Source organism: Clytia hemisphaerica, unplaced genomic scaffold (assembly GCF_902728285.1).
Source record: "Clytia hemisphaerica strain Z4C2 unplaced genomic scaffold, Clytia hemisphaerica genome assembly, whole genome shotgun sequence".
In the NCBI taxonomy this organism is placed as follows: domain Eukaryota; kingdom Metazoa; phylum Cnidaria; class Hydrozoa; order Leptothecata; family Clytiidae; genus Clytia; species Clytia hemisphaerica.
The window spans coordinates 307,822-326,923 of NW_027103334.1; the positions used below are offsets into that span (position 1 = coordinate 307,822).

At 34.2% G+C, this 19,102-nt stretch overlaps 2 protein-coding genes across 2 annotated transcripts; both read right to left on the minus strand.

Moving 5' to 3' along the window:
* Positions 1 to 16: 16 nt before the first annotated feature.
* Positions 17 to 6,583, minus strand: LOC136815989 (neurexin-3b-like). The gene is made up of 11 exons (XM_067072415.1): positions 6,266 to 6,583; positions 5,440 to 5,526; positions 4,688 to 4,844; positions 3,983 to 4,077; positions 3,127 to 3,255; positions 2,409 to 2,615; positions 2,001 to 2,115; positions 1,609 to 1,789; positions 1,265 to 1,367; positions 234 to 355; positions 17 to 82 (listed from the first exon to the last, which is right to left on the minus strand). The coding sequence occupies exons 1-11, from the start codon at positions 6,534 to 6,536 to the stop codon at positions 17 to 19; spliced, it is 1,533 nt and encodes a 510-aa protein (XP_066928516.1). The 5' UTR covers positions 6,537 to 6,583.
* A 2,575-nt stretch (positions 6,584 to 9,158) lies between these two features.
* Positions 9,159 to 19,019, minus strand: LOC136816659 (T-cell immunomodulatory protein-like). The gene is made up of 19 exons (XM_067072991.1): positions 18,792 to 19,019; positions 18,539 to 18,611; positions 18,067 to 18,200; positions 17,746 to 17,791; positions 16,966 to 17,058; positions 16,496 to 16,590; positions 16,153 to 16,220; positions 15,805 to 15,889; positions 15,384 to 15,496; positions 15,105 to 15,195; positions 14,821 to 14,881; positions 14,289 to 14,379; positions 13,622 to 13,787; positions 13,073 to 13,098; positions 12,605 to 12,683; positions 11,616 to 11,740; positions 11,354 to 11,436; positions 10,567 to 10,684; positions 9,159 to 10,061 (listed from the first exon to the last, which is right to left on the minus strand). The coding sequence occupies exons 1-19, from the start codon at positions 18,958 to 18,960 to the stop codon at positions 10,002 to 10,004; spliced, it is 1,776 nt and encodes a 591-aa protein (XP_066929092.1). The 5' UTR covers positions 18,961 to 19,019; the 3' UTR covers positions 9,159 to 10,001.
* Positions 19,020 to 19,102: the final 83 nt, after the last annotated feature.

A 19,102-nucleotide genomic window follows, 5' to 3' on the forward strand; every position in this document is an offset into this window, starting at 1 on the left:
CCCAAGGTCGAGGGTTTTATCCACTGGCCGGATCATACCAAATAATTACTAAAATGGTATTTGATGCCTCTATGCTTAATGCCTAGCAATTAAAGAGAAGGATCGATGATGAGTTGAGCAATTCAGGAAGAAAGAATGACACCCTCCCCTACACTATCGGGTTGAAAACTTCCAAAAGAGAAGCCTTCGGGTGGCTTCCGACTGCGGTTGCATATAAACCAAAATGACTGTACCTGTACGTAATTCAATCTATTACTGAGTGAATTATTATGATGATTCCAAGATACTGTGGTTGGAGGCTTTGGAGTGATGAATTCTTCTACCAGTGGTGTAGGTATCAAACCATTGCCAACATCTAAAGATAAGTGAATGGATATCTTGGGATACATTTTTGAAAGATTATTTACATTCTAATTAAGATGGCTTAAATAGGCGTAGTGGTATAGTGATTATCGTGCTTGACTCCTGTCCAGGAGGCCCGAGCTCGATACCCATCGTGGCACTACGATTCACTTGGCAAGTGAATGCTCCTCCGCCCGGGTCAACCTATGCCATGTGAGGGGAATTGGGTACCATAACTCTGATAAAAGAGTATGGGTAGATGTTCCAGACATTGTGGTGTACTGAGACACTTAAGAGGTTCTACACCTGCGAGGACATCCGTTCTCCCGTGTAGTTCGAGTGTCGTGGTATACACCATGGCTCGGCAGCTCGCATCTGCAGGGTTGCAATGTCTGCTTGCGCTGTGATTCCTACTCCATCGTGGGTAGGACCCATTCCGATGCATCGGAGGGCATATCTATCTATCTATCTATCTATTTAAGATTGGCTTATAGCCTTCTCGGGAATAAATTTCCAAGAAATCATCACAATTAAGATCCTAGTTTGTAAACCAACTAAATATTTTTTACATATATTGGAAAGTCTAGGCAGCAAAATTCGATCAACTTTCGTATTTTTCATAATTATGCTCACTCAAAAAAGGTACAAAGTATACATCCCTGTGTCACAAAACCCCTACCCATTGGAACATTTGCTTAAAGTTTCGTCCCCGATCGGTAATATAATCTAACATTTCCGGCCCTGGAAAATTGAGAATGTTTTCATCCTCATTTGAAATTCAACGGAAAAAAATTAGACTCCAAAACTACCCTTATTGGAATTTTTCACTTGGAAACAATAGAATTTCTATCCCTATTGGGATTTCGACAATAATTTTCGCCCCTAATGGGTCCTTGAGACAGGGGTGTAAGTGGAACCTTACCTGGCAAGGTTTTGCAAGCACCTTTTTGAAGAGCTCCTCCGTTTAAAGTGATGGATTTATCATTTATTGACGAAGAATTTGTGATCTTCCCTATCAACTCAAACTAGAAGAAACAAAAAAAGACGGTAAAATTCTGAGAGCTTTCTTCTTCTTCTTCATCTACGAACGTTAAAAGGACGTTGTTTTGACAATAAATGTCAGCTGGGAAAGACAAAGATATTGATGCCATCATACTCAAAAGTCAAGATTCTTGAACTTTTCAGACATGTGTCCGATATTGACCTACATTGATTAAGAATGTTCACTTGAAAGCGTGATATGGTATACTCGATCGAGTGCTATACCTGGTTTATGTCAATATTCTGCAGACATCCAATGAAATTGATTTTACTGTCAGATTTCCGAAGAGCAAAATCACCATCTTGAAGCTTGTCAACGCCACCAAAGTATATCTTTCTGATGATGAATTTCACTTGAACCACTTTGTTCTCTAACCGCTTGACTGAGTTGGTGTATTCATAAAGCCTATTGATTTAAATGAGAAGTGATAAAAATTGATCCCATTTTGAGCACTTCTCATACTTCAATGAAAATAAAAGTAATACCTTTATCGGACGTAACCCGTTGTTTAAAGTCAAAGACCGTCTGAAGTTCTAAGGCTCTTCAAATAGACTGACATTGATTATCGATTCTAAATATTTTCAATAAAAATATTACAAAGAGAATTTAGCAATACCCATCATCCATTGAAATGGTTGTGCTTGCACCCATCCTTGAAAACGAAACCATTCGCCAATTAGATGCTTTTTCGTTCATTGATTTTGGTATTTTGAAAACTTTCTCATCGTAGCCTGGTCAAAGAGGAAGTAGTTAAAGTTTAGAAATCACGTTCGTTTTTTGGTTCCTTCAATCCTTATCCTAGTTCATTATTCGTTCGTTCGTTCGTTCGTTCGTTCGTTCGTTCGTTCGTTCGTTCGTTCGTTCGTTCGTTCGTTCGTTCGTTCGTTCGTTCGTTCGTTCGTTCGTTCGTTCGTTCGTTCGTTCGTTCGTTCGTTCGTTCGTTCGTTAGTTCGTTCGTTCGTTCGTTCGTTCGTTCGTTCGTTCGTTCGTTCGTTATCTAACTGGTAATGTAAGGAATTCCTACCATTAATCTTAGTCTTTAATATCAGGGTTCCTTTATGAAGCTCCAATAACATGAATTCGCTTGTGCTTTGTCCAGTGATGAATAAAATGATTCCTGAAGGTTGATTGCTTTTGAAGCGGACAAAAATATCGGTCACTAGGCTATTCATGCTGGTTTGTGGTACCCAAGTGACGTACTGCTCACCGAAAAATGTGACTGCTTGCTTGGCTAAAAATATAGAAAACCATAAAAGTAATGCGTCGAGTAAATATAGGCATTAATATTGTGCTTCTTAAAGCTTTTTTCATATCCGAACTCACAACTGATTAAAAAAAAGTTCTCAGTATCGAATAGAAAGAACTTCTATGTTTTTAAAGAATAATTTTCAGTCAAGGTCAAGAAATATTCTCCCATAATGCATTCGAAGGCTTAAACATCCTTTACTGGTGAGGAAAACGATTCATCATTGAGAACAATTTTTAAGCTATTCATGATATGCACCATTGCGATGTCTTCCACCAGACCCAACAGCTGATTGGTTGCAAGTGACGTATTGACTGATTTTGCGTCACTTACAACCAATCGGCTATTTGGTCCGTGATTTAATGTCAGAAGACATTGCAATAGTGCATATCATGAATTCTAGGCAATTCTAGTCAATAGAATATTGTGCCCTAATTTCAGAAACAGGGTATTACACAAAGACTGACAAATCCACGAAGAGCTCAAAACAACTGACGTTTTTGGCAGGTGGTTCCTGTGAAGCCAGTTCCACGGCAGTCACATCCAGTCTTGATGTATTGGTTCAAACAACGTCCACGATTTGAACATGAAAACGATGGGTCTGTCAAACATCTATTGGTGCAACCTTCAGATAATATGAACAATTAAACTATTTAGACCAACCTGATACAAACAACATGTTTCCAATGTAAAACCTGTTGATTTATTTCTGTGTCATTTTTTAATTGGAAACATCTCTTAACAGAAACAAAACTAGGAAAGGACACTAGACGAGCATTTCAGACATAGTAAGCAAAAATAAATGGCAAGGGACAAATTGTATTACAAACAGTACAGTACGACCACATTCGGAGACGATCCGAAGGCTCTTCTTTCGATAGCTATCTATCTGAAGGTAGGGAAAGGTGGCACTCTTTCTTCCTGGATTGTCCCGCCTATCCTTGATCCTTCTCTTAATTACTGAGCATCAAGTAGAGAGGAATCAAGTACCATTTTGGGAATCTTTGGTATGACCCAGCTGGAGGTTGAACCCATAAACAGATAATATCCCGCAAACACCCTAGTTATTGTATTACACAGATTATAAACGTATATTAAAGTCTAGGAAATGAGTGAATACAGCGTTCTTCAACCCTGTTTATCGGTTACAAAAAGCGTTTGAACCAACAACAAAAATTGAAGTTAAGATCTAGGAAAACATGGAAATCTTTAAGCGCCCAAAAACATAGCTTCATGTTAATAAAACGTAAAAATTGTGTAAAATCCAGACTGATGATAGGAATTGTTACGTGAGTTCTGATTCAGGCGACTGTGAAAAGGCTCATTCACGTAGTACATAAATTAGAACTTACCTTTAGCGACATTATCAGATTCAATAGGATGAACGATTCGTTCTGGTTCTCCTCTTTCAGTTGACCATCTTAAATTACTGATACAACCAACGAACCTAAACATTTTGAATGATGTTTCTGTTGAAATACTCAACTCTCTAATTAGAGGACATAGGAAAAAGGAGTTACAAATATATGTGTTTCATAATAAAAAAGCGTCCCAGACCCCAAAATAAAACTTTTCATAAAATTCAAAATAAACACCTTAACATCAGCCAAGGAAGATTTGTAATATTGTAATGTTATCGGCGATCCAAAAAATATCTGCAATCTGCTTGGTTAAAAAGAGTACAATATATCTTGTATTTACATGTACAAAATATAAATTGACGAAAAGATGTTGTTGCATTGTAGCGGTAGCAGCAATCTAACGTCACTTTGCTACAAAACTGCCCTGCGCTTTTTTCTAACACAAAAAGTGTATTTTTTGAGTCACCGATAAACCAGCTATCAGACATTTGCTCGTACAATATGGAAATATTTCACTCGTTCCGGATTTTCCGCATATTTTTTCAAAATTTATCTTGAACACGATAATCTCATATGAACTTCAGTTGGATTAGATTTTTGAAAATGTCTAACATGTCTATTTGTATGGACTTTATTCTGGAGAATTGGTTTTGGAGAAATTTTGACCAGGTCCGTGAAAAAGAGGATTTTTCTTACCCGTTTTGGAAGCAGAAATAAGGATCTCTTTGTAGAGTACGTTTGGTAGGATCAGGATGACAGCCTCCCAAGTACACTTCCGAATTGAAACGAACTGCTTTCGAAAAACTTTTACTTTGCACATCACCACCGTCCACTCGGACCAAGAAATCCTTGCCTGTAAAAATAAGAAAAGGCTTTAAACGAATAAAAGTAGTTAAGCATAGGATTTTTTATTAATCTGTGATGGTTTAAACGAAATCGTTTGCTACGCTAGTCAAATATATTTTAAAGGTATGAATGACTTTGAAAATCTGTTAGATCACATAAAAATTCGATGAAGACTACATCCTTCTTTCTGAAAGAAAATGTAACTTTTAATTTGTTAAGGTTTATACTAAAATGCGGTTTGATTATCTTTTTTCCTTTACGTTCTAGTTTATCCAAGGAAAAAAGCTGACGGAAATAAAAGCATTTCAATATCGGCACTCATTTTATTGTTAACCAATCCTATTCAATTTTTGGGAATTAAAAACGGTTTGGGCAAGATTCTCCTGAGCGATCAAAGATATTTACTCATGCTGCTTATGTATTTACAGTTAAACGATGCTTCAGGAGTGCTCTACGAGGGGAAGGAGCATGATACAATTTTCAGAAAAAAATACACAATTTGCTACTCTTGCTTCTTTGGTAATTTTATATAGATTGGGTAAATTTTCACTGATGTCAAACAGTAATCTTATCAAATGAAATTGTTATAGTTGAATATTTACCGTTATAGCTTTCGATGACAACATAATGCTTGATATTATCATCCAAATTATGACCAATGACCTTTGTATCTCCATCTCTATAATTTCCTACAAACAAACAATCTGGTAGAAGTCAGAACCGATATCAGTACTCTTAGGTGCCAAATAAACGGGCCCCCTCACTTGTTAATTTTTCGAAAAGTTTCCAACCCCCCCGGACCTTATTAGGACCCCCCCCCCCGTTTATTAATTTTTAGGAATATTTTCAGTTGGCACACAAAGAAGTCCCCTTTTTTTGCTTCGAAAAGCCTGATTTTAGCCTATATTTACCTTATTTTTGGGTTTTCAGAAGTACAATTTCCAACCCCCCCGGCTATTAGGTCCCTCCCGTTTATTAAAATTTCGAAAATTTTCCAACCCCCCCGTTTATTCGAACCCCCCCCCCCCCCCGTTTATTTGGCACCTAAGAGTACAGTGACATCACACAACGTTGTTTCAACGTTCATCTAACGTTATATAGACGTTGTGAACATCAAATGAACGTTGAAGGAGCGTTGTGTGCCAGTTGGGTTTCAGCCTACTTTTTTCCGCAAATGGGGTAATTTAGATAGAATTTTTAGAACGTAGCTAAATTAACACAAATGAATCCTTAAAAACGTCCTCTAAATTGAGTTGCAAATTTATATCAAATGGACAAAAGAAACCAAATTTTCGTTGCAATCAAGAGAAGTTTTTTTCCTTTGATTTTACGGATGGACGTGTTACAATCGTGACCGCTATCAAAATCATAAAAAGGAGACTAAGGGTCTGGGTTCGAGTACAAGAATAAAATGAAACATTTGCGTACCGTTACTAACATCCCAATGAACATTTAACCGGCCACGCTCCAACGTTACACGTAAATAATCTCCAGATTTACCGCCGTTCTCCACATCGTCCACGTACAAAATATTAATCTCCTCCCTTGTAGATGACGTTTGAAACTCGAAAGATATTTTAGTGGTTTGGCTACTCTTCAAGATTGGAAATTTCGTGAATCCTTTGCCAGGGTATGTGTAAGTCACACCATGACAAATGTTGACCAAAAACAATGCATTTATGAGTAAAATCGTCTTCATTTTTCCTTTACTCTTGATAAACACCAAAGTGAAGTTTTCGGTTCTAAAACACTAGGAAAATGGTTATAATGATATTTAAAAGCGACATTTCGATATCATGGTCTATAGATCTTCTATTACTTCTAAATTTACATGTTTTATTAACTGATTAAAATAATAAAATTATAATGCATTGATGGGCCTGTTTGGAAAAAATCTTTTTATGCAAAGATAAGATATATAACCCAAAATAGGCCATTCGAGTAAGACTATCTACCGAAAATAAAAATGATCTGGTACCTAATAAAATAACGATGTCTATTTTTAAGGGCTGAAATTTTCGCGCGAAAAATTGTGTAAAAGATCATATAATGATTGTTTCTTCCAATTATGCCATTATCATTCGATATAATCGAGTTTTCATGATATTCGTGACATATTTTCTACGGAAATACCCCGGTTTTAGCCAGTAGTGGCAAATTTAAACTAGGCAAAAGTTGTATGAAATTTGCCACTACTGGCAAAAACCGGGGTACTAATCTTATATGAAGGTTTATGACGAGGAATGGCATGATATTTTCATACTTATCAAAACACGAATTGCTACAGGAAAGGATTACGTTTCACTTTTAGGCGAGCTGATTCCGCGTTTTTTTAATTTAACTCAAAACTACTATAGTAGCATAGCAAATATAAGTTTAGAGTTGCTCTCAAAAAATTACTCGTTATTTTTGTTCAGAAGCGTCCTTTAAACTGAACTCAGAACTAATAAACCAGCATTGGCGAGGTAAATTTAATTTGTTGTTTTACGGGCCAAGCTACCCAAAAAAGAGGGTCGGTCAATCGGCGAAAAAATAAAAATAAAAGTAGAATTTCACCTATAAAATCTCCTAAAAAGACAGCAAAAACTACTACATCTTTGACAAAAATGCCAAAAAGAAAATTAAAAAATACAAGAAGTCCGAATTCATAGATAAAATGAAAAATTGAACATAAAATTCTCGAAATCTTGGAAAAACTACCAAAATTTTGAAAAGTTGGCAGTCTGTAAAGCAATGAAAATAAAAATATATTACCAAAATTAATTATTATTTTCATTTCGATTTTTGAAATTTCAGGGTCGGTCGGTTGGTCGGCCCCGTAAAACAACTGATCGAATTGGTCTCGCCATATACCAAACATAAATTTAGTTGATCTCAAAAATTACTCGTCATTTTTTTCAGAAAGAAGAACGAAAATTCTGATCAGCTAATCAGTCAGGGTATATATAAATAAAATTCTTCAAAAAGGATAGATAATCCTAGTGACATCCTCTTAATTCCCATTCAAGTGACATTCTTCAATTAATTTCTAATCGTCTTTTGCATCTGGTTGGGATAAAGTCAACCTCCTTATTTCAAAACTTTTTCTTTCTTTTTTTTGAGGAAAAAGAAAATTTAGTTCAAATTTCAATACTACTGTCAGTATTTTTCACTTTTTCTTTCAATTAAGAAAATAACTAATTCAAGATAATGCTAGGCGTGTAAGGTTACTTACCCCAATTATTAAGGGGTACGATAACAAAGTTCTAAGCTGGAAATTATAGATTTTAACAACGTTAGCCAATTCTAACACACTGCTAATTAGAAGAACTGACATAAAATGCAAAACCACTATATTATAATATCAAAGCTGGCCTAATTAATTATCTGCAATTTCTTTCTAAAAATTACTAAAAAGATTACAACAAAATGTTTAGGGCCACGTCAACAAGAAAAACATCAATAAAATGAACGTGATAGACAAATAAACACTGAAGAAATAAATAAAATTATATAAATGAGTCATCAAATCTTAAACGGTGAAAATTCTACATTTTTCCTGACCAGTCATTTTATAAAGGTTAAAAAACAGTCAAGTCAATATACTCTCTCTCCATGGAAAGTTGATTAATTTGCAGCTGACATTTTTACTAATACCCCCTTCTTCGGACCATTTTAACCAAGCTAGGTCCCAGTCTTTTTTGACACTTGTTTTTTTATTAATTTAAAAAAGGTGATAGTGGGTTTGAGACATTACTTTTATCAAGGGGGTAAGCCACATTATAGCACCTCTATTTAGCATCATTCAGGTATCTTTAATGATGGTTGAATTTTAAGATAATGGTTCTAGAGAGGTGTTAAATTTGGTTAACTTCAAAGAAAGGGGCCTGGAGACGAGTTTGTGTTTATTTTCCTTCTATTCTATATTGACATGGTGATCTTATATAAATTTGATTGTAGTGGTTTTTCTATGTGTGTTTTTTTCTACACGTCAAAAAGTGCGTCTTTTTTGACAATGAAATTAAAAAGAGGTTTTAGTTTAGTAAGAGAGCGAGTAAAAAAACTGGGTAAAAAAGAGAGATCCCTTATTCGTGTGTCTATAAAAAAGATGATTAATAAATTAAAGTCATGAAACTTTTGCCTTAAATTATTTATTTATTTGATAGGCTTTTTTATTTATTTTCCCTTTTTCATTCTGACTCTCATTGACTGAGTTCAAAGAGTGGTTTGCAATAGTTGACGTCACTTAAAAATTTTACTTTTTCCTCAATTCTTTTTCTTCAGTTTGAGACTCCTGCTAGGGACAGAAACATGAAATTCAGCAAATTGAAACTAAAACTCCTTCCCAAAAGAAAATACAATTTATCTTTTTCAATAAATAAAATATTTGGACTATGTACAAAAAAATCAATTTGTTCTAAATTTGATAATAAAGACCTAGAAATGACAGTAATAAGGTTGGTTCTAGACAGTTCTAGAGGCAATCTTTTATATAAGGGCTACATTGAAGCTGTAATCCAGAAATAAAGATATGAAATTATCAAGATGTGTGGGTGCATACAAATAAGATAGGGAAAACTAAAAAAATGAAATACTTAACACAATATCCTGTTAAAAAATTCAAGAAAATATGATTCATAGTGCTACTACAGTGCAGATTTAATTTTACAAAATCTCCATCACATTAAGAAAAAATCGGACAGTATTTCTTCAAAATCTATTCAACAGCTGATTGGTTGAAAGTGACGTATAGACTGATTTTACGTCACTTACAACCAAACAGCTATTGGTTTCGTGATGTAATGTCTATGGTGCTTTTCATGAATGTTGCTTTGATTTGAAACGTCTTTGGTGAATCAAGCATTCGGTTTTCACATGGGAATCTTTAAATCAGTGATGAACTTGCTTGATGTAATCACACGACCAACATTGTATCATTGCAATTAACACTAGGAAATGTTTTTTACATCTTATTGATATATCATTATTTCTTGTCCACCAGTCTGTTTTAATCAACGCCTGCATTTTGTTTTGAATGTTAATTTTGATCGACGTATAATTTTGATTCCATTTGATGTTAAAGTGCATTTTCCAACAAGACAGAGCAAGGTTATTAAAAGAATATTTTACCAGCGATGAAATTGAAAAATAAGATACCTAAGCATTTTTTTGATTCATACCATTACTACAGAGCATCAAAATGAAATTTGTGAGCTTCTTTTCGTTTTTCACGCTCGTCCTCTTTCTAAGAAAACAAATGAAAACACAACGTTATGAGATAATATAATATTCACTGTAGTAGAACATTCCTCTAAGGGTTTCATTAGAATTTTTAGTAAATTACATGTTAAAAAATAAATTAAAACTGTCCAAGATGATGACAAAATAGTATCAAAAGTCTTGATTTAAACATGGAAGTATGAAGAATAAATATGGAGAATTTTTCAACTTAGATAGAACGTCAAAATCTTTGACGCCTTCGAATATTTTAGGCCTAGACGATGCCTAAAAATTTATAGCATTCCGTAAGTATATCAGTATGATTTCCTAAGAAGTTGCATGCTTTAGGGTCTGTTAATCCTCAAAATGTTCTTAGAATGTTCTGCATACTTGTTCACATATAAAAAACGTCTACTTCTATTCATGATATGCACCACTGAAAAGTCTTCCGAGAACTTTTAAAATTTTCCAAAACAAACAGGAAAGTTGCAGTGGCGCATATCATGAATATGGTTCCTTTCAAAACATACCTTTTCTTTGATATGGAGTATCAAGATCAATCCAGCGATGAGGAGGCATGTGCCAATCAACACACCAGCTGTTTGGAGAAGTATTTTGCTTGGTGTTACTAACAGTCTTGTCACCCAACTGAAAAATAAACGAAAATAGAATGATAAAAAATGATAAACAATTGGTTCATTTTTCGTGTAAGTCTTCCATGTCTTTTTTTTCATAAATAAACTTTGGCACATTGCTTGGCTTTTCCAGAAAATGTCCGTACATGCCGTTGGGCGTGGAGGATATTATGTCCAGGGAGAGGGGGATAGTGAAAAATCGGTTGCTCTGTTTGGGGGTAATTTTGTTCAGTTGGAGGGTTATTTTGAATGTCCAGGAGTCAACTGATGCTTGTCCGGGGGGGGGGTCAGACCTGCTGTCTGGGTGGTCAAAATTCACAATGTCCAGGTAACTTTCTAAAAAATGATATATCCTCCTCCACCCATATTCAGTTTTTTTTCTGGAAAAGCCTATTATGGGTGTTTATACCAGGTTATCATTTCTAAGAAAGTCTTGAGAAAAGCTGTTTTAGTCTGAATCTTTAACTAGATTTAAAGTTAAAATTAAAAAATACGGGAAAATGATTTTGTATGTTATACGGTTCATAATGATTGGCTCCCTACAATTTTAAGAGGATTCTTGCAGTTGCAACGGTTGTTCACTTTAAAACAGAGTGACAACAACAAAAAGTTCTTCTGATTAGCTGGATGAAATGCAAAAAGGCAATTAAGTTTTCACCATAGTAATAATGTAATAACATACTCGGAAGGCGAATCCTTAGGAGTTGGTATGACGATAACTTGTGAATTTGGAATGATCGAGGCCCATGTTCGAACTCGATCGATCTGTGGAACAAAAAGTGACAAAATTTTGAAATATATATTAATGAAAGTGATGCAAAAGAAATAGGTTTGGGAGAAAACTGCAAAATATAAAACTGAATGAAAAAGAGGGAAAGACAACAGCCATTAAAAATTATACGAACTACAAAAAAAAACTACATGTATTGGGTAGTACTATTAACCTTCGGGTTATCACTTTGACAAACGCCGACAGTGATCTTCTCCACGAAATTAGGTGATCTACCAAGGCCGAAAACAACGTATGGTAAACTCAATGAAAAATAAGCTGTCTGCGATAATTGTGTCGCTGTAAAGAAAAAAAATTAATTAGACGAGTGAATCAAGCATCAGACAAATTTTTGAGTTCCATAAGCAAAAAGGCCATGAAACCCTGTGAAACCTACACAAGAATTCACTTCCAGCTCTACCGAGTGGCAATGGAATTCTTGGGTTCCACATTGACCCGTAGCTCAATGATAGAGCAAATGCCGACGAATGGCATGGTTAAGAGTTCGAGTCTCGCCGGATCCGTTGGTTTTCCAACGGTTCTGGTGGCTGGTCAGAAGACAACATGAAAACGACTGTATTATCCACTTCATTGTATTACACAAGATTGCATTATTTTTATTCTCGAAGTACACCTGAGGAGCGCACAACAAAGAATAGATCTTATTGAACGGATTGCTTTGAAGTTTAAAATATTCTTCTCTCTAAACATCTAAATGTCCTTGAAAGATTCATATACCTTATCGGCCCTTTTTACGCCGGCCTTAATTTAACGCCGGCCCTTATTCCGCCACAGCCTAATTTTGGGCTTACGCCAATTAGGGCCGTAAATAACGCCTTAACTTTTAAAAATCGCTACTCAGGGTTCAAAACAGTATGTATTAACTAAAATTTGCAATAAAATGTCATATTTCAGTATTAAACTGTTGAATTCCATTGAAAATAATTTGAAGTTTTAGATATTATAGACTAAAAAAATGGATAGTTTTCATCCTTTAATCATGCCTAAAATCCTTTAAATTAAGAAAAAATGGGCAAAAATTAACGCCACTTTTAGGTAAAAATTGCAAAATTTTGGCCCTTTCTACACCGGCCCTTATTACGCCACGAGCCCAAAAATAACGCCAATAAGGGCCGGCGTAAAAAAGGCCGATAAGGTACTTACCTTTTCTGACGAGAGCATTATCATCGGTATCTGTAGTTTGTATTATCACTGTTGCTCCAGCAAGATTCGACCCGTATTTCTACAGTAGAAGGAAAAAGTTTGTCACATTTTTTCGTACACGTTGTTTTATTAGAAGGTTGAAAAAACGTGAGAGCGTTCAGGTGTTCTTAACTTTTTTGGTTTTTCGCCTACTTCTTATTTTCAGCATTTTGAGCATCTTTTAGTGTGATTTCTTAACAAATTGCATGTTTTATGTTCTTAAATCATTTTAGCCTCGAAGCCTTATGTTCTTATATATTTTGCTCTTATAGAAAGTGTAGTGACAAAACACTAGAAAAACACATAAAAAAACTGTTCAAAAAAACTTTAGAATCGAGAATATTAAGGCATTATAGGTATTGAAGACGCCTGATATGTTTTATAGGGCAACTGTAGTTTATTTTTTGAAAAAAAAGAAAAACAACTTACTGCAGAAGTTTTGTCACCAGATAACACTTTAAAGAAAAACAAAAAAGAGTTAAATAAATATAGATTGGAAGAATTGGATGGAAAGTTGTCACAAACTGCTCGTCGAAACTAAGTGAACAATGAAATGTTATCTGAAAAACACAATTTGATACCTTATTGGAACTAATTTTCGCGGGAACTAATTTTCGCGGTCGAAAAAAAATATCGGAAAAATTGCATTTCGCGGGTTTTAATTTCGCGGTTTTTTTCATTCTGGAATTTTCGCGGTTTTGCCCTTTTTTGGACAAATTTCTTTCATTTTCCTAGGGATTTTTCAAATTTTTTGATAAAATTGGAAAAATTGTGTTTCGCGGGAATTAATTTTCGCGGATTTTAACTCTCAAGATTTTTTGCAGGTTCAAATTTTCGCGATTTTGACGAAAAACCGCAAAAAACGCTAAAATTAATTCCCGTGAAAATTAGTTCCAATCAAGGTAGTTAAGATTAAAAGTTTAACAGCTCTTTTGAAAGTTTTTGAAATAAAAAGTGATGAGTCAGCGAATAATATACCAGCAACTTTGAGGAAGGCAGCATCCGAGTTATAATCATTCCTTAACACCTGCATTCCTTTGATCGTTTTCTTCTGTGTTTTGATTTCATAAGAAACCATAAAATCCAATGCACCATTCTCATAAACATCCATCAAACTCACTGATGTTGGGTATCCTTTCGTTTTCTAAAAAATAAAAGGAAATTAAACTTTTGAAATTTTCAGCAGATTCAGCAGTTTTGTACTCCGCAGAATTAAATCACTGCTAAAATTTACAAAATCCATCGACCGCCAAATTAACATACACTTTAAAAAAAATATATTTTAACTTTTTACTGAATAGTACTATTGTTTATTGTTGCACTCTGATGTAAACATGGAAAGCTCTCATTAAATTGACTACTTTAGAAAAATCTTTCAACCCTGTAGTTAGAGGAGGTTTGTCATTTTTGAAAGGTCAACCTCACTGAAATTTACTAATCAAGGAAATCGGGAAAAACCTACAATCTTAGACAAAATATTTGTCACAGATTGTTTTTTCTTTACAGTTTTTGACCCTAGAAAACCCCTTCCCCCAATATTGGGGGAAGGGGTAAAATACACTCTTTTAAGGCCTTTGACATTATATTCTGTCAAAGATTGTAGTTTGCTGACAACAAAAGAAGATATCAAAAGTAACGAACATACTATTTCAGCGATACGAAATGAGCGAGCGCCATTGCACTTGTGAGAAGCTGGAGAACAAGGTTGATTGACGAGTTGCACAGCAAACGGTGTTCTGGAAAACAACATTCAAAAGATTATTTAAAACTTGTACATTTTTAACAATTTAAATCCCTTCGTCAGCTTAAAATGTTTAAAGAGCAGCGTTGGAACTCACTAAGAAATGAGTTCCACTTTGACGATTTTCGAAAAATAGAAGCCTTTCAAGTGTTTTGACGCAAATTCGATTCTTTTGCTACTGCAGGAGCTTCGATAGTTAAAAGTGACGTCAAAAAATCGAATGTTCGGAGCCCGAAAACCCGTAAAGTTTTAAAAAAGAGATGAATTTAAAGTGTTATTTTATGGTCACAAGAATAAAAAGGTAAAATGTGAAATAATTGGAAACAATAATATAAAGCTTTTCTCAGGCAACAAAAAAATAACAGACGAAAGTGGAAAGGATATTTGCTTTGCCAAAGCTAAACACGATTTCTAGCGAACCAAAATAAAAACTAACCCATCATCTTTCTTCTGAAGGATGGCTACAGCGTCAATCTTACCATCCATGATAAAGTCACCTGAAATAAAAAATAAAGAAATACAATATTTGTTTTGCCATTTTGCATTCTAGTCTCATTAAATGGGATTAGCTTAAATTTTAGGCTAATATTTCTCTCAAATTAAAGAAAACGAATTTCTATTTTGGTTTTATTTTCTAAATCCATATGCATTTAAAAGGTTTGAATTCAGGTAAAATATAACTATTTATAAAAATCATCTTAACAGATCAATTTGACTCACCAAAATTAAGCATGAATGGAATTTTTCCTTTAGTGAATGTCTCTGGATCAAACTTCCAATCCGAATTTTCATTTGAAAGCAGCAATTGCCACTAGAAATTTAAAAATGAGAATGAATTTTAAGCATCAGAAATATTGGATGAAATACAATATCATGACTTCGACTACCGAAAGATTGGATCATACTTCTTTATATTTCATATTCAAATGACACGGGCTGCTCTCACTCAAACCTGTTATGATTTTTTTCAAAATGGAGTAAAAAGATTTTTAGATTTACTGTGGTAATAAATTTGCCATTGAGCATGGAAAGTGAATGGGAATATATTTTGGAATGTTCACAGTCTTTCTTCAAACAAATTGGTACGATCAAATCCATTGTTTCATCATTGTCTTAAAAATGAAAATAAAGAACTTCATTTTTTCAACGGTTATGGAAGAAAGCGTTCGAACCTGTAGAGGCCATCCCTTACGCAAATTAAACATTAATCCAAGAAAGGAAATAAGGAATACTTCAAAAGAGTAAAATAAAACAATACATTATAAATAGAGGAGCAATAGAAGTTGTGATGAAAACGCTACTTCGCGTATTCAGACCTGTTGTATTACCAAGATTTTGTTGACCCTTTCTCTTAGTGTTGCTAAAGCATCAGCAATATGAACGTGTCTACAATTTAGATATAGTACCGTCAGAAAATTACCTATATCAGCAAAACTGACTTGACCAACCATTTCAATATTTTTGTCTTCAAACATTAAAAGTGTCCCAGCTAACTCCATATCTTTCTAAAATTTAGAAAATTAAGATATTTAGAAGGTGTTTTATTCTTATAAAACATATCAAAGAATTGTGGGATTTCCCTACCTTTTTATTCATGTGCCAAATTTGTAAAAAAGACCTTATTTCAGACTTTCAAGGGACATGACTTCTCTCACAAGAGAATAAAACATTTTTATTTTCAGTTTTATAAAACAGTACTAAAAAAATATATGAACTAAGACAAAAAAAATACTTCAAAATGTATTCTAGCGGTTCTGATGAATTTTACCTTATTTTGTTTCCAGATTTCGAAGACAACTCCTTTATCTTCAGCAGCTATTGATTTGACGACCAGATCTATGTAACAAAAAAGGGATAAATTAAGTGGAGGGGACTTCTTAAAAGCTTGTACTTCAGTATTGGGCTTAATTGTCTTCATCACGATATTTGGTCAGGGTTTCAGTATTCTTCAGATTTTGGTAAGTCTTTAAAGGAACCCATAACCTTTACTAGTTTTTATTGCACAACAATATCACTTAGTCAAGTAATGATATCCCAATATTATGTTGCCTTTGGAAGCCATTCTCAGGTACAAGAAAACAAAATGATAAGGATAACCAAAGAGATCTTACCTGGGTGCAAATCACCTGTTGCATCAACAAAGCCATTAGAATTAGGTATTGCTATGTCAGTACCCGTTTCTTGAGTCTCTGTTGAAAAGTGAGCGCTGAAAAAAGACAACGATAGCCAGGGTAAGCAAGATAAGATTCATTACAAGAGGGTAGGATAATTTTATTTCATTGATTTCACAGTCAACGCACTCTAATTCGAACTTCTTTTATTTAAATCTTTCTTTAATCGAACTAAAATATTGGTCCCCTCAGCAAGAAAGTGGTTTAAATTACTATCTGTAATTCGAATCTTTCTCTAATTCGAAGAAAATATTTGCTCCAATGAAGATGGAATTAGAGAGAGTCAACTGTATGATAATTTATAATTTATTTCATAAGTTAATAGAAAAGGTTAATAATTTAAAAAAGCCAGAGTTGACAAATTATCTTTAAATGTGAAAACACTGTACCAAAAAAGGTAAGAATCATACTTGTTTTTGTTTTCAGTTGGTACATACACCCAATAAGTTCGATTACCATTCAAATCTGTACCAAAGAGGTCTGGTAAGTAGTCACCATTCATACTGAAAACAATTCGAACATCAGTCAAAAGCTTTGTATTCAAGAGGTAGCATTACAGATATCTTACATAAAACACTAGATAGAGCCACTCTGCCTTTCCTAAGCAAGAGCTGAAGATGTCTCAATACAGTCAAGTTTTATATCGAAATAAAGACTGTATTCACGATATGCACCACTGCAATGTCTTCTAACATTACGTCACAGAACCAATAGCTCATTGGTTGGAAGTGACGTAAAAGCAGTCAGTACGTCACTTTGAACCAATCAGCTATTGGGTGGAACGGAAGACATTGCAATGGTGCATATCATGAATTGGGTTCTTTAATAAGGAATATAATGTAACAATCTCGAAGTTAATCATTTGTTCTTAGTTATTGAAGGGGATTTGATTCGGGTCAAAATATTACAAGTTCATAATGTAAAGATTGCTAAATTTTCCCATTTTAAGCAAAATATCCATGTTGCTATTTTTACAACAAAAAAATCCTAGTTACTTCAATTTGCTAGGTGGTTATCTCAAGGCATTTAGGTGTTGTGTAAGCATTTTTACGCAACAGAAAAATTTATTTTTGCTGGTATGCCTGGAAAAACAGCAGGGGGTTGCAGAAATACGTCAGAAATTTTTTCATAGGAATAAAAGAAAGTTTAGCAACCCTACAGTACACTTGAACAGCCTAATAATAACTTACTCAAAGACTGTTGGTTGATCTTTGGCCTCAATCTTCAGGTCATCAGCTATGGATTTAGACGTTCAAGAAGGTCATTATTCATACTAAACCCAAAATAAAATATTTTCTAAACTCATGTAAGTTTAAAACAGAAATCCACTGATACACTATTTGCAAAGAATAAAATGCTTTTTTTCAGATGAAATGGGGTGAGAATTAATGGTACACTTTATATAGATTTTATACATCAGCGGTTTAGATGTATTTGTCCCCATTAAATGTTAGTCAAAACAGAAAACATTTATCCACAATCTATTCTTTGAAATAAAATAATTCACTCACATTTAGTCAATGATTTGCGGTTTCCAAAATAAACTTGAGAGATGACTGTTTTCTTTGATGATTCAGTGGAGATCAATAAATCCATATCACCATCACCATTAAAGTCTGCTGGAACGATGTTGACTATATTCTCACTATGTAGAAAAAAAGCAATAATTATAGTCTACTTTATACATTTCAAGGATATAATACCTGGTCATACACAAGGATGTAATACCTGAAAGTGCCTTACAAAATACCCCTTATTCAATTTTTAACCCGCGTGTCTTTATTGAAGATAGATTTACAGTATTTACTTCAGATCAAGTCGATTTTTTCATTGTTCACAGGTTTTACTAGTTACTTTCCCTCTATACATGGAGCAATACCAATACAACGCTAAATTTTTTGAGTTCAGCCAAAAACTAATTGTTTAAGTCAGCAATGTCAGTCAGAGAAGTTGATGAAGATAAAGAATGAATAATAAAACTACCTCTTTACTGTCGCATCTCCTTTTGTAAACTTTTGGTTCCTCACATTCCAAAGATAAACATGAACTGTTGCCCCTGAAAATAAAGGAATTCAGAAGTTAAAAGGGTGTTTGCCATAGTGTTAAGTACGAACTACTCCACTGTCGAGTCTTTTTTCACACAATCAAAGTTAGGTTTTAGTTGTTGCATTATTGTTGGTATTTTAGGGGGTTTACCACAAGTGATAGGTTACTGGAAGTATTTTTGGCAACTTACAATCCTTTGAAATGACAAAAACATCTGTTGCTTGGTCGGAATTGAAATCACCATACCCAGCAATAACTCCTTCTATATCTGCTAATCCAACTTCTGACGTTTGATCACTGACAGATGATAAAACATCATGGCAAGTCAAGAAAACCAAGAACAGAGCAATGGGTTTCATTTCGTTAATATGTAATTAGATCATTATTTTCTGTGATGAATTTTTTTAGTTTTTAGTCTGTGAAAATAAAAAGTATTTACAAAAAAGACAGACATAGAGTAAGGTCGTAAGTATTATGGTCGAAAATGAATTGTACAAGACT

Bases quoted from the DNA above. Each gene is read 5' to 3' on its own strand.
- LOC136815989 (XM_067072415.1), bottom strand. From the start codon at position 6,536: ATGAAGACGATTTTACTCATAAATGCATTGTTTTTGGTCAACATTTGT. The intron at 3,256-3,982 runs GTAAGTTCTAAT...TATTATCTGAAG, and splicing joins ATCTGATAATGTCGCTAAAG to GTTGCACCAATAGATGTTTG. The intron at 356-1,264 runs GTAAGGTTCCAC...ACTTATCTTTAG, and splicing joins TGCTTGCAAAACCTTGCCAG to ATGTTGGCAATGGTTTGATA.
- LOC136816659 (XM_067072991.1), bottom strand. From the start codon at position 18,960: ATGAAACCCATTGCTCTGTTCTTGGTTTTCTTGACTTGCCATGATGTT. The intron at 16,591-16,965 runs GTATGATTCTTA...GTCTTTTTTCAG, and splicing joins CCAACTGAAAACAAAAACAA to CGCTCACTTTTCAACAGAGA. The intron at 15,497-15,804 runs GTAATTTTCTGA...TTCATTTTTAAG, and splicing joins AGTCAGTTTTGCTGATATAG to ACAATGATGAAACAATGGAT.